Genomic DNA, 13560 nt, shown 5'->3' with positions numbered 1-13560 from the left:
GAGTTTCTTAAGTAGGCTATGTCTAGTAGGACCCAAGATCACAAAACATTTACTACATCAACTTAAAAAGATATACTAGAAGATTTCCTATGTAATATATCAAAATTGAATTTAATAGCGGGAGCTGCACCAAATTTGAATCCCCAACGGTTATAGGCTAGAAATGGTGACACGACATAAAAAAATGGGACATATAAATCAAATATGAAATCAATTTCGTGGGACCAAATTTTTGCAATCCGACATCCTTTCGATTGTGACGATACATAATGCACAAGAGACGTAAAAATTTGTATTGACACTCATGGGCACCCAATACGACGACGAATTAGGGGGGAGAGAGAGAGAGAGAGTTAATTAATTATGAGGAGAGCAAAAGTGCAGTAATGTCTTGCTCATATATTTCGTGGTGCTAGTAAATGATGTTTCAGATATGTGAAGTCAATGAAGTTGAGAGAGGCCCCATGTTATTAATTATAATTTATATGTAGTGTCATGAAACTCTGTTTTAAAATTTTGTCCCATATTCAAGCTCACAGATAGAAGGCCTACTTGTAGGCTATAAATGATATGGGGGTTATTATATGATACATAAAATATTGGGTTTAATTTATTTTTTGTGTTTTTATACGTACAAAGATCCATGCATGCCCAGCGAATCGCTGCCTCTTATCTATAGATTTGTTTTTAATTAGCATGCCTATTCGATAGGCTGTTAACAAGTGAATATAGACTCAGACTGTCCCCACAAACAGGCAAAAAGCTTTTATGCTAAACTTTTAAGCATTTTTGTTGCTACTGTTTCCTTAAATCCATCCAAATGAACTAGAAAGGTTAGAGTTTATGTCTTTAGTTTGTACGATTAGATCATCTTCCAATTTAAGCATGTGATATGCATGCATTAAGATATGCATACAAGTTCTTGGAGGTATTATTATTATTATTATTTTAAGTTAGAGAAGTGGGTAATTAAAGTCTAAATTGATTTTTTTATCCTTATTTTTTTTGGGCTCTGAACTCGATTAGGTGGCCAACAAAGAAAATTACCTAAAAATCATGCAATCAAGCTTTTAAAACCGTTCGATCAAGTCTTTAAGGGCATGAGTTTATACGATTATATTCACAAGTTCATTAGATTACATTAACAAATTCTCAAAGGATATGTGTTTAGGAGACTTGTGTTATATTAATTCGATCGTATTATGTGTAGCTCTTAAGTCTTGCTTAAGAGGTATTTTTTTTTTCCTTATCTTACACTAAATATTTGTCGAGGGACAATGGTCATTATGTCTCCTAATTAATTGTATTTTTTTTTTAGATTTAGATAATAAAAATTTCCTCATGCCATCGAGATGCCCCGCCCCACAAAAAAAAAAGGAATTATTAATATTTTCGATACTGTCTCTCTACTGTGTGCCCCTAGAACAAACAGTTAACTAATAATGAGGAAAATATAAATCATAAAGCATCTTAAAAAACAACTCATATATATCGATATTGCGATTGTAAATAAATTCAATGTCGACAAGTGGGGTTTTAAAGTCAACGCATGTTGCCAACTTGACGACGCATCTAGTTGGATTCACGGATAATGCCTAATAATTGACATAAACCTTTCATGCATGCAATAAAACGCAGCCCTTTCTAATTAAGCATTAATTTGCACCTAAATATTCTTAATCCATCTAAGTTGAGGTTCATATCCATTAAGCAATGCAAAATAAATTCAGCCTAGTTATGTTTTTGATTTGACAACCCATGCATGTTACCAATCTTGACTAATCTAGCTAGTTTAGATTAATCTTCAGATAATGCCTTTAACCTTTCATGCATGTAATAACCCTTTATAGTTAAGCATTTGTACCTTATTAGCTAAGAAGATAGTCCATTAATGGTACCTTTTAATAGAGTGATCAATGACATCTCAAGATAAGAACTTGTCAATAAAAATAAGGGGGGGGGGGGGGGGGGAGAGAGAGAGAGAGAGAGAGACGGGTTGGTTGAGAATGGTAAATATGAAAACTGATGTATGCATTTGAAGACAAGTAGTAATCATAATTGTAAACGGAAAATTGGTACTCCTTGAAGACTTTAAATGAAATGCATTTCCAAGATGAAGCTTGAATTTACTCCTAGCCTCTTCTTCCTTACTCATTCTTGCCGCACCGGCCACCATATATAACACACATAATTAAAGAAACAGAAGGAGAGAGAAAAAGCTTTTGATTATATTAATAAGAAAAACGACACCTGAATATAAATAAAAGTTCTCTTTAATTCTATTACTTTTCGAGATTTATACACTGATACAGATGAGATTTATGAAAACTACAAGAGAGCCTGTATTGTTTATTCTTCAAATATTTCCCCCATACATTAGGAAAAACCTTTAAGTATTTGGATGTCGTTTCCCCTATTGAATATTAATTATTTTCTTACAATAATAGTAATACTAACAAGAACCCTAGAAGGATCATTGCAGGCACGGAGATGCCGTGTTTTTGCACATTGAAAGCCCACCATCTGTTATAGAATAAATAAGATCAAAACTCTCATAAAAATGGAGAGACAATTTTGCAGGCTTTTTGCAGATCAGTACCATTCGACTGTCACTGGCTCGTCATCTATTAATTTTTTTTTTCTCATTCATATTTCTCTTTCATTTCATGCATGTATTATTATTATTGTTCACGTATTTGTATGTATGTTCAGTTTGTCGTGTTCTGAATGCTGTAGTTAAAGCATGGCCATCAAAGGCTAGCCACTTGGCTGTGCATATACAAGCATGCATGGTTTTCAGTAGCCAGCGTTCAATAAAATGAACCACATGAATTTTCTTCATTGTTGGCGTACCATGCGCCATCTCATTAATGGTTGTTCAATATATATAACTGATCCCATTGAATGCCTATATTCTTAGTTCGTGCAATGGCATTCGAGAATGAAAAAAAAAAAGAAGAAAAAAAATCATAGTTTGATCTTTAATTTGTTGTTCACAAAATTAAAGTTAAAAGTGAAGAAATGAAATGTATAATATGTGTAAATATTTTTAAATATTACATTATAATTACGAATTTACACGACAGTGGTGATTGAAAACAACTTTGAAAATTTAGGATTTTACTCTAATCCACCGACATTTTATCAATATTGAAAATATTTTTGTTAGAAAGATAAAATCCTAAAGATCTCTCTCAACAAAGACAATCGAGATCGCAAGACCTTGTGAGTTGAAATAATGACCACATAGCCGGTGGAAGAACTAGAATTTTAATTTGACGAGAGTCATAATGCTTAATTAGAAAATTGAGAGGGCCAGAAAATAAGAACCATAATAATTAAAAAAAAAAAACTATGAACATTAGTAGGTAACAAACTCTAAAAATAAGGGTGTCAAACTTAAAATATCCATAGAAATTTATAAAATTTTAATTCATTCCATTTTTCCCCTTAAAAACAAATTTCAACCCCTCACTGCATATATGATAAGATTCATGATGATTATGATAGGTAAATATAGTAAAGGCTAGCTTGGTAACGTTGTACCTTTTAAAATAATTATATATTGTTAGCTAGCTGTAAAATAAGTAATGGTTAAGAGAATCAATTAAACATTTGGTAAAATTTATTTTTAAAAGTCTTGTGGGTTTTAAAAGTAGTTGTATGTGTTTAATGAGTCTTATTGTTAAACTACTGTAAGAATGTAAATAATTGAATATATTGGATATAATGTTGAATGAAATTTATTTACACATTTGTAAATATGTATATAAAATATTTTTTATTGTGTGTATATAATAATTCATAACTAAAATAAATATTTTATGTTATTAATTTTATTTTTTATTTTGTTATCTCAATATAATTGGTAATGATAATAATAATTTCATTAAAGTCTTATCATATATATATATATATATATATATATGAAATTTTATTAAGCATCAAATTGATTCTTAAAATCAGATTTTGAAAAGGTACTCTTTTTATATTTTTTAAAATCTATTGTAAGATAGAGTGATTTTAGGGTAATTTTTAAAAACCTCCCCTGAGGTTTGGGCTTGTTGCAAGTAGATGGCGAGAATTGATTTATTTGTAAAAAATCCCCTACCGTCAGTTAATTTTAACATTGACCATTAGTTGACTGTGCAAAGACAATATTACCCTTAACAATAATTTGTAGACGGAAATAACTAAAAAAAAATTAAAATTATTGATTATTTTACCCTCTTTAAATTATTGATATTTTCTTAAAGTTCCTACAAGAAAGATAAAATTAAAAATTTTAAAAATTCTCTTTAAATTATTGATATTTTCTTAAAGTTTCTACAAAAAAGATAAAATTAAAAACTTGAAAATAAAATAGTTATAATCTTTACCTATGATATTGTAAATTTTTGGAATTGACAAGGATAAAATTGTCAAAAAATAGGGTTTGTGTTTTTCGCGCCAATAATTTTAATTTTTTTTAGTTATTTCCGTCTACAAATTGTTGTTGAGGGTAATATTGTCTTTGCACAGTCAACTAGCGGTCAATGTTAAAGTTAACTGACGGTAGGGGATTTTTTACAAATAAACAGATTCTCGACATCTACTTGCAACAAGTCCAAACCTCAGGGGAGGTTTTTAAAAATTATCCAGTGATTTTACCAAAAATAATTTCTAAAAAAATTTACCGAACATCATAATTAACTTTTAACTTTTCAAAATCACTTTTGAATTGAGCTTTTGAGGCTTGAGCCATATTTAATGATAAATCAGTTGTATTAGTTTATGTTTTTCTATATGGTATGGAGAAGAATAAGGTATACAAAATAGCATTTTATTGACAAAAAGGATTTAAGAGTTCTTTTTTTCCCCCATCTAGAGTTGCTTTCTAACTATGAAAATTAACACTTGGAAATAATAATCCTGAGAAAACAATTTTATCTCTGCAAGCGTTTCTTCCTTTTTTAATTGTTTGATTATTTAGATTATTTAGAAACATTTTTATTCAAACAAGATCATAAAAGGTGCAAAGTACCGACTTTAAATTTGCGCAAAAAGAAATGCAAATTAGTATGTACTTTAGCCATCATGTAGAAACGACAGCCTCTTGATGGTGCAAAGAAAAGACATTCAAAAGGCTGTTTTGAAACTGAGATTTCGTGCAGAACATTCTCTACTTTTGGCTTTGCTTGCTGCAGCGTGCATGTATTCTAACAGCGTCTCCGATCATAAAATTAAAACTACGGCATTAATTCACGCCGGAGTCCAAAGAATCTTTCTCAAAGTTATATACATTCGTTTCCTTTTTCCTGACCTTTGGATATAGTATAGAGGCTAACAAGAAGTCAATTTATTTATATAATGATTGATCGTATCGCCTGCAAAAATCACAAGTTGACATAACCAAATACAGAGCATCCGTACGTTAATAATGCATTTATTTGAGCCCTTTTAAATGCGTGGGTACACGAGTAACATGTTTGCAGCTTGTAGCTATGGTCTGTTCAAGATTTGTTGGTAGCATCATTTCACTACTAAACCCTTTTGGGGGGGGGGGGGGGGGATTAAAACACACTGCTTTACTGTTAATCATTTTGTTAAGATCTCTGAAAGATTATAACATTGTTAATGGAAAACTGGCTAGTTGATACGCACCAAAAATCTTGAGTAGATAATTGATAATTTAAAAGATTTTGTGTAATTTCGAATACGCATTAAATCTAAGATGGACACGTGATAATTTTCATTAATAAATGCAAACTAGGATTAAATGAGGAGCAAATATGAATAAAATATGCAGATATCAAAGAGTTAGTTTTCTCTTAATTTGAGCTTTATTCAGCTTTTCAAGATATATATGAGTCACTTTAACTCACAAGTATATTAATAATATAGTATGATTAAGGGTGTGTTTGGAATTGAAGTTTGACAGCTGTAGATTAAAAGTTACAGCACTAAAGTGTTTGGTAAACACTAGCTGCTGTAGGTTGGAAGTTATGTTGATATGATTTTTCACTTGTATAATAGAAAATCTATTATATCTTTAATAATTTTATCAAAATTATTATTTAAAAATTACATTTACTATATATTACTAACTTTTGTTTTATAATTACAATTTTTTTTCACATCAGATGTAATTTAAAAGTTACAGCATCTCAGTATCAAATACACCCTAAAATTGAGTGATGCGATTTTTACATGACATTGCACACGAGATTGAACATGATTAGAAAGAAAACAAACAAGTCCTGCAAAAAGACTCATTCACATTATTAATTTTATCTTTTTGTACAAGAGTCCTCACTTTATTCGTTATATGCCTTTTTTAAATTATTTTCTTTGTTATGCAAAGATTTTGAACATCACGTGTAAGACTTGTATTAATAGAGATTAATAACAGCACTTGCATTAGTTTTGTGTGAGGTTGAATTCCTTTGCCGTAGTCGCAAATTTATAAATTTTGTGTGCAAATTTAATTTTTCCATTAGAAATTGAATTGCTTCCATGTATATTTTTATATGATCACCTTCCTATATTCCTACATCGAGAGAAGTCTTATTTCTAATTTGATGGGGTGTGTCTAATTTAAGGGCTTTTAAAACCATATTGTATACACATCCACACACACGTAAAGTCTCGTAGTTGAAATTACTTGGCTAACTAAAAGGAAGTACATGAATGAGAAATTAATATTGATAAACTTGTGGGTCCTATAATGTCAATATAGTGTGCCTCTAGCTGGCTGGGCGGCTGGATCAAATCGAAACACACCACAAGACATGGCCAGTAATATCTGACAAAGGCACATTGTAAATTGAAGAGCCCCGCCTTCAATTTAAACCTAACAAATACCTCGAGTATATTCGTCATTTAATACACAAAATAGAGTAATACACAAAATGGTAATAACAATTAACATGAAATTAAATAAAGCATGCTTCCTTCTAGGCAATGAGGCACCCGTATGTCGGTCCCCCGTCTCCATATCACACAGTATCCTCATCAAGATCTTGTCAGGTATGACTTTAGTTTTCATCTATAAGTGTTAGCTAAAAGTTTTAGGACTAAAATTTCTATTTTATATGTTTAAGAAAATGATTGTTATTGCTTTGGACCTGATTCTCTCATGATTTCATGAGCTTTTATCTAGGTAATTACAGTTCTTTGGCGACTGGATAATAACTAGTGACATCATGTGTTAAAAGGGTAAGAAATAGATTTTAATTATGCACGGATAAAAGTACAATTAATTGACCTTAAAAAATTAGGCAAATTCAGATAAAGAGGAATATGCTTTAAGCCCCCTCTCACTTTTGCTCACAAAATTCAAAAAACACGAATTCTTCAATAACCCTATATCAACTTGACGTAAAAACCTTGATTTTTGTTTTTACCATTGTTGGAATATATATATATATATATATATATATATATTTTTTTTTTTTGACAACGAGATATCCCGGGGAGGGCCCCAACTGTGGGAGGCATCTTTAAGCCCGTACCAAAACCCAGACTAGAAGTCCCCGCTCGAACCGAGAGGCACAGGTTCTCCCAACAAAGGCGACTTCCCTGTGACTCGAATTGGGGAGCAAACCCAGTCAAGCCACTTAAGGGGACTCCATTACCAGTGGAGCCAACACTTTGTTGGTACCATTGCTGGAATATAATTACTAAGAATTAGTTTAAATATAAGTGAATAAATAAGTAGTAAAAAAGTCAGCTATGAAGTGAAAAATGTGTATTTACTTAATTCTAAAATTAAAGTAAGGGAGATTAATTGATTATTCCACATGTAACTTTTGCTATTACTTGGGTCTTTTGTAAACATTAATGTAACGTTTTAATACACAAACTAGCTAGTTTTATTTTATGCACGTGTTAGATTTTTATTTAATTTATGTTTGTGTATTAAATGGTCACATTTATCAAGTGTACTTGATTTTATTAAAATTTTAACGCCACAAAGAAACGAGATATCCAATGTGTGGTAAAAAAATTTCTGTGAGATGCTAATTAAGTGCTATTCTATGCTGATGCAATTACAAATAATTCTTACATAAATTTATAAGTAAGGTTACAAAGGAAGTTCATGCATTTACTATGCACTTTCACTGTAAGTAATTAAAAATCAATTTTTTCTTCATACTCTCTCTTATATATATATATATATCTCACTTCTATGCACTGGTCCCATTCTCTCTCTCTCCATATCGGGTAACGTCTCTCTAATTTTCCTTCAGTTTTGATTGATATAGTAACTTCCCAATCCCTTATCTTGGAATTTTGTGATTCCTTAGCCTGCCTCTCCCTTGTTCTCCGTGACTAACGGCAGCAAGACTCAAAAACACTTTCCATTTCATAAGAGCCCCATCAAAAAGAGCTAGTTGATGGTGATAGTTTAGTCCCTTTCATATCCCTCTCTTATTTACTCCTTTTGGTGGTATCCATTTCTTAATCTCGACAATCCCTTTTATTTTCTCTCTTTTTCTACTTAAACCTGAGCATTTTCCGGGAAAAAAGCCAGAAAAAGGAAAAACACAAACACACACAAGGATTTGTTTGTTTTGACAAGAAAGATTCATGGGTGGTGTTGGCGACGATACTTTGTCCGAATATTTTTTTGACGAAGGGGAAACCAACCTGGCTGAAGATGATTTATTTGCTATTTTTGAGAGCTTAGACAGTGTGACACCGTTGGATGAAGCAGCTACAGCTGTTAGTGAAGCTAGGTTGGTGTCTCAGAAGTCAACTTCTTCAAGTATTTTGCAAGAATCTGATGAGACTGATCAGCTTACTGAAACTTTACCCAAAAACAAGAGACAAAAGACAGCAGCTACATCGGCTGTTAACTCTTCTGATGAAGCTAATAACACTGATGGGCAACAAAGGATGTCTCATATAACTGTGGAGCGAAACCGGAGAAAGCAGATGAATGAGAACTTGTCTGTTTTGCGCTCACTCATGCCTTGTTTCTATGTCAAAAGAGTAAGCACATAATCTAGAAAGTAAATAGTTCTCGATAGTGTTTTTGCTAGAATTTTATCTCAAAGCATCTATATTCAGCATTGTCGGGTGCAACACCTCCCAGTCTGTTTTCTTGTTGTGCCTCTAAGTTTTCGTTGTTGATATCCCATGTTCTATGGTATTGTACATGATATATTCTAAGTTAAGAACAAAAATGAAAACTTGAGGATCAGCAACGAAAACTTAAAAATTTAAAGTTTTTAAAGAAGGATAAGGTGGAGTGTTGCATCAAACAATGGTGTAATATAATTTTCTTTTCTTTTTTCTCATTGGAGTTTTATGTTTTGCATGGCGTAGGGAGATCAAGCATCAATAATTGGAGGAGTTGTGGATTACATCAATGAGTTGCAGCAAGTTCTACAATCACTTGAAGCCAAGAAGCAAAGAAAAGTTTACTGTGAAGTATTAAGCCCTAGGCTAGTTTCATCTCCAAGACCTTCACCACTTAGCCCTAGAAAGCCACCACTGAGCCCTAGGCTCAACCTACCTATTAGCCCAAGGACCCCACAACCAGGCAGCCCTTACAAGCCTAGATTGCAGCAACAAGGCTATCTCTCTCCAACAAAGGCTACTAATAATAATTCTGTTGAACCATCTCCTTGTTCTTCATCAACTTCTTCAATTGACAGCATTAATGAGCTGGTCGCGAACTCAAAGTCTGCGATAGCTGACGTAGAGGTCAAGTTTTCTGGACCAAACCTCCTCTTGAAGACCGTGTCTCCTCGGATTCCAGGGCAAGCCGTGAAAATTATATCTGCTCTTGAGGACCTTGCCCTTGAGATTCTCCATGTGAACATTAGCACCGTTGATGAAACCATGCATAATTCCTTCACCATCAAGGTAACCAAACTCTAGCTTGTTTAGCAATCCTGCGTAAATTGAATCTAGACTTGACTCAAAATGAACTCAGACATATCAATAAAAAGTTATTAATTAAAAAAAAGTTTTTTTTTAAATTTTAAATTATAATATTGTGTCAATATTAAAGTAAGTCTAGCCACCTAGGTCTAGCAATTGGGTCATTTAGGCTGTACAATATAAGCAGACATATTGAGGTTTACAATTTTTTTGGTGGTGACCTATGAGCAATCCTTTTTTTTTTTTTTTCTCTCATTGATGGGTCATTTCTATTGTGACCTATGAACTTTTCTGTTCTTTTGTTTTTATTGCCCCCAAGACCCTACTTCATCTTCTTTCTTTTATATTGTCTCTTCAATTTTTAGTGAAAAAGACATAACGTATATGTTTATAAGAGAGTGGCTAGTACATATACAATCTTGCTTAAAGTTAAATCTTTGGATTGTATCATCTCATAAGATATTTTCTTTTTCCTTTTGTTTATTCACACAATTTGCTACTTAGGCTATGTTTGGATGTTGGATAAAAGGTGAGATTAAACTAATTTGAAGGATAAAAATTAGTTTAATTCATAGTCATGTTTGGCTGTTAGAACTAATAAATTAGTCTAAATTTTAGTCTAATATTCATAAATTATCAATCCCTATTTTCACATTAATTTAGATAGGATTAGATATCTTATAATCTAAATTTGTTACTAATATAAAAATTTTATTCAACAATTTAGTTTTAACCTTTTAAATTTAATTTTAAATCAAAATTTTAATTCAATAATTTATTTTAACTAGTATGTAATATATTAAACATAAAAAGTATTCAATTATTTAATAACCATAATATTGAAATTTAAATATTAAATTTAACAAATTGTAATATGATTTAAAAATAATTTATTATTTGAATAATTATTTCAGCTCCATTAAATTAAATTTAACGTAGTCCTGCCCAACACTGTACCAAAAAAAAAGATATTATTATATAATCCAATTTAATCAATCTAATCTAATCTAATTTAATCCTAAAAATTAATCCACTCCAATCCAATCTTTCAAATGTACGCCTTTTACTGTAAAATAATGGACTATTAGGGTCATCCTCGTGTATCTATAAGGGATAATTTCACAAAACATAAGTTTATTCACAAGGCAGACTAGGCAGTAATACTCAAAGTGGGAAAATAGAAAATTCATTGTAAAAGTACCATCAATCATTAATAATTTGCAGCAGTAATTAATTTCACTCACAAGTAAAAAAAGGGCTTGCTGTGTACTGACTCTTAAAGTTTATTGCATGTCTCTTGAAAACTGCGATGCATCATGCATTGCTGATAACAATGGCATCTTGCATTTGCCCCTACTGTTTTCACTGAGTTGTAATTTATGTGGTATTTTGTTTTTATTGCGTTGAATAGTAATGATTGTGTTTTTGTTTCCATTAACAGATTGGAATTGAATGCCAACTTAGTGCCGAAGAACTGGCTCAACAGATTCAGCAAACATTCTGCTAAGCGATCTACTGATGATAGTTTCAGTAACAAGTTCCCAAACCCTAACAAAAACTTCTCTCTTATGTTTAATTTCCTCATCGTGCTAGATTAATTTTCTGAAATAAATGAAATGTGGTAGGGTTTCGCTTGATTTTACCAGCATTTCTATTGACAAATATCGTTGTAGAAGCAGTCATGACCAGTGTTAATTCATTAGCTATCGTAACCTTGTAGTTGAGCATTAATTCTCAAGGATTAGATTCATGCATATGTCATTTATATTAGATAATTCTATTTCCCAAGTTTAATTTACTACATTTTGCAAATGGTTTATGTTTTTCTGTTTTGGTCTTAAATTTGTGTTTGAGATTTTTGTTTCATGGACTGATCAAGTTGGTTTTTATCAAATGAAATGCCAATTTTTAAGATAGTAAGTAAGCTATTCATATTAAAGAGTTAAGAACAGTTCCTAATTTGTGCTCTTTATACTTTTTAAAGATTTATTTCACTAGTACTATTATATGATAGTGTATGATTAAGATTAATCTCGACACATAACTATCTACCAAATACTCATATTTTACTTGTAATAATCTCTTGAACATATTGGAACCTCACGAATTTTAACTGAGAAAGACCCGCTACAACCAACTCAATCACTTCCATCGAGCTAAAAGTTCAGTGTAATGCTAGGTTCTGTTATTTGCCAAAGATTTTGTTTGTATTTTTAATATATTTAACTAAAATATAAATATTATTACAGAGTCCTTTGGTGAAATATGGTGAAATATAGTTTAAGAGCATGGTGAAAAGCAGAAAGTGTTAGAAGTGTTTATTAATATCTACCTCTAATTGAGTGCTGACTTGAGCTTTGTGTTGAACTTCTCATAATTATGAGATTAGTGATTATTGAATAAAAATAATATATCATTAAACTTATAAAAACTGTTATAATATAAATGTAGACATGAGAAAAGATTGTGAAACTTTAGTACAACTCAACCACACAGATTAGATCCAAATTTCTCGTAATAAATTAAGATCTATAGGAACCAAGTGTATGCTAAAACAAGACTATATATCACTAATTGTTGTGTCAACAAATCGCCTGCAATATATCCCAACAAGTGAGAGAACTAACACATTAATATCAAACTGAATCGACCAGTGTCCCGAAGCCATTAGATAGAATGATATGGATGATACCAGCGTAGATGTTGAATAAATTAATAGAAGTGATTAAATTACTAACCATTTCCCTTTCATACATTAAGACCTGCAATAATTTCTGTAGCTGTAGCCTGCGGGGTGACATTTGACATGTGTGTGTATATAATAATAATAATATTAATAATGCATTGAGGGTATCTTCATTTTAATAAAGTGAGGATGTCACTGATAAATAAATAAATACAATCTCTAATGTTATGAAATCTGTATTTTTTTTGTATATTAGTGTGCATCCTTACTTTAACAAAGTGAGGATGCCACTAACAAATAAAAAAATACAGATTTCAATACAGTAACAGAGGGAAAAAATAATAATTTTTAATGTATTAAAATCTGTGTTTTCATATTTTAGTGATATTTTCACTTTGATACAGTGAGTACGCCTTCACTTAAAAAAAACTATATATGTGTGCGTGTAACTTGATAGAGAGTGGAGGTGATTGTACATCAGCTGGTTCTATAACATTTGTTTTGACAATCATTAGCTAAAAGCTAACGTCTGTCATAAAGTTTAACACACATGCACGTTAGGAAAAACAGGGCAGAAAAGAAAGAAAGAAAGAAAGAAAAAAAAAGAACACAAGACCATATAGTTGCCAAAAAGAGCCATAATATTGAAGGAAGGACGAAAATCTTAAGTGGAAGAGATTGAAAACGCATCAAATATGGGTGATTGTATTGTGTATACAATGGTCCCCTCAGTCCGATAATCTTAGACAGAGATTCCCCCACCCCACAGACACTGTAGGCAAAGCATGCCAATACTTACTCGATTATTTTTTAATGAGGGCTGGACCAATGTAAATTTGTATTTATTTATTAGGGAAATAGATTCCAAGGCCGACAAAAGAGTGCATACAATTCATACTTTCAAGAAGCAGCATTGAAAGAGCTTGAATGAATGTTGAGCGAAAAAGCTCGAGCCGGCATTCAATATATGATTGGAGGTTTTAGTAACAACAGTATCAAAA

At 31.5% G+C, this 13560-nt stretch overlaps 1 protein-coding gene across 1 annotated transcript; it reads left to right on the top strand.

Annotated features, from left to right (window-relative positions):
* Positions 1-8249: 8249 nt before the first annotated feature.
* On the top strand, positions 8250-11618 carry LOC102617919 (transcription factor SPEECHLESS). The gene is made up of 3 exons (XM_006490618.3): positions 8250-8976; positions 9313-9855; positions 11315-11618. The coding sequence occupies exons 1-3, from the start codon at positions 8572-8574 to the stop codon at positions 11378-11380; spliced, it is 1014 nt and encodes a 337-aa protein (XP_006490681.2). The 5' UTR covers positions 8250-8571; the 3' UTR covers positions 11381-11618.
* Positions 11619-13560: the final 1942 nt, after the last annotated feature.

The sequence above is a fragment of the Citrus sinensis genome, chromosome 9 (genome assembly GCF_022201045.2).
Source record: "Citrus sinensis cultivar Valencia sweet orange chromosome 9, DVS_A1.0, whole genome shotgun sequence".
NCBI lineage: Eukaryota > Viridiplantae > Streptophyta > Magnoliopsida > Sapindales > Rutaceae > Citrus > Citrus sinensis.
Note: the sequence above shows the minus strand (reverse complement) of the source record. Positions and strands in the feature narration are given on the sequence as shown.

What these genes read in the sequence shown, in the direction of transcription:
- LOC102617919 (XM_006490618.3), top strand. Translation starts at nt 8,572, where the DNA reads ATGGGTGGTGTTGGCGACGATACTTTGTCCGAATATTTTTTTGACGAA. An exon ending in CTTGTTTCTATGTCAAAAGA is followed by an intron (nt 8,977 to 9,312) that starts GTAAGCACATAA and finishes TGCATGGCGTAG; the next exon opens with GGAGATCAAGCATCAATAAT. An exon ending in ATAATTCCTTCACCATCAAG is followed by an intron (nt 9,856 to 11,314) that starts GTAACCAAACTC and finishes TTCCATTAACAG; the next exon opens with ATTGGAATTGAATGCCAACT.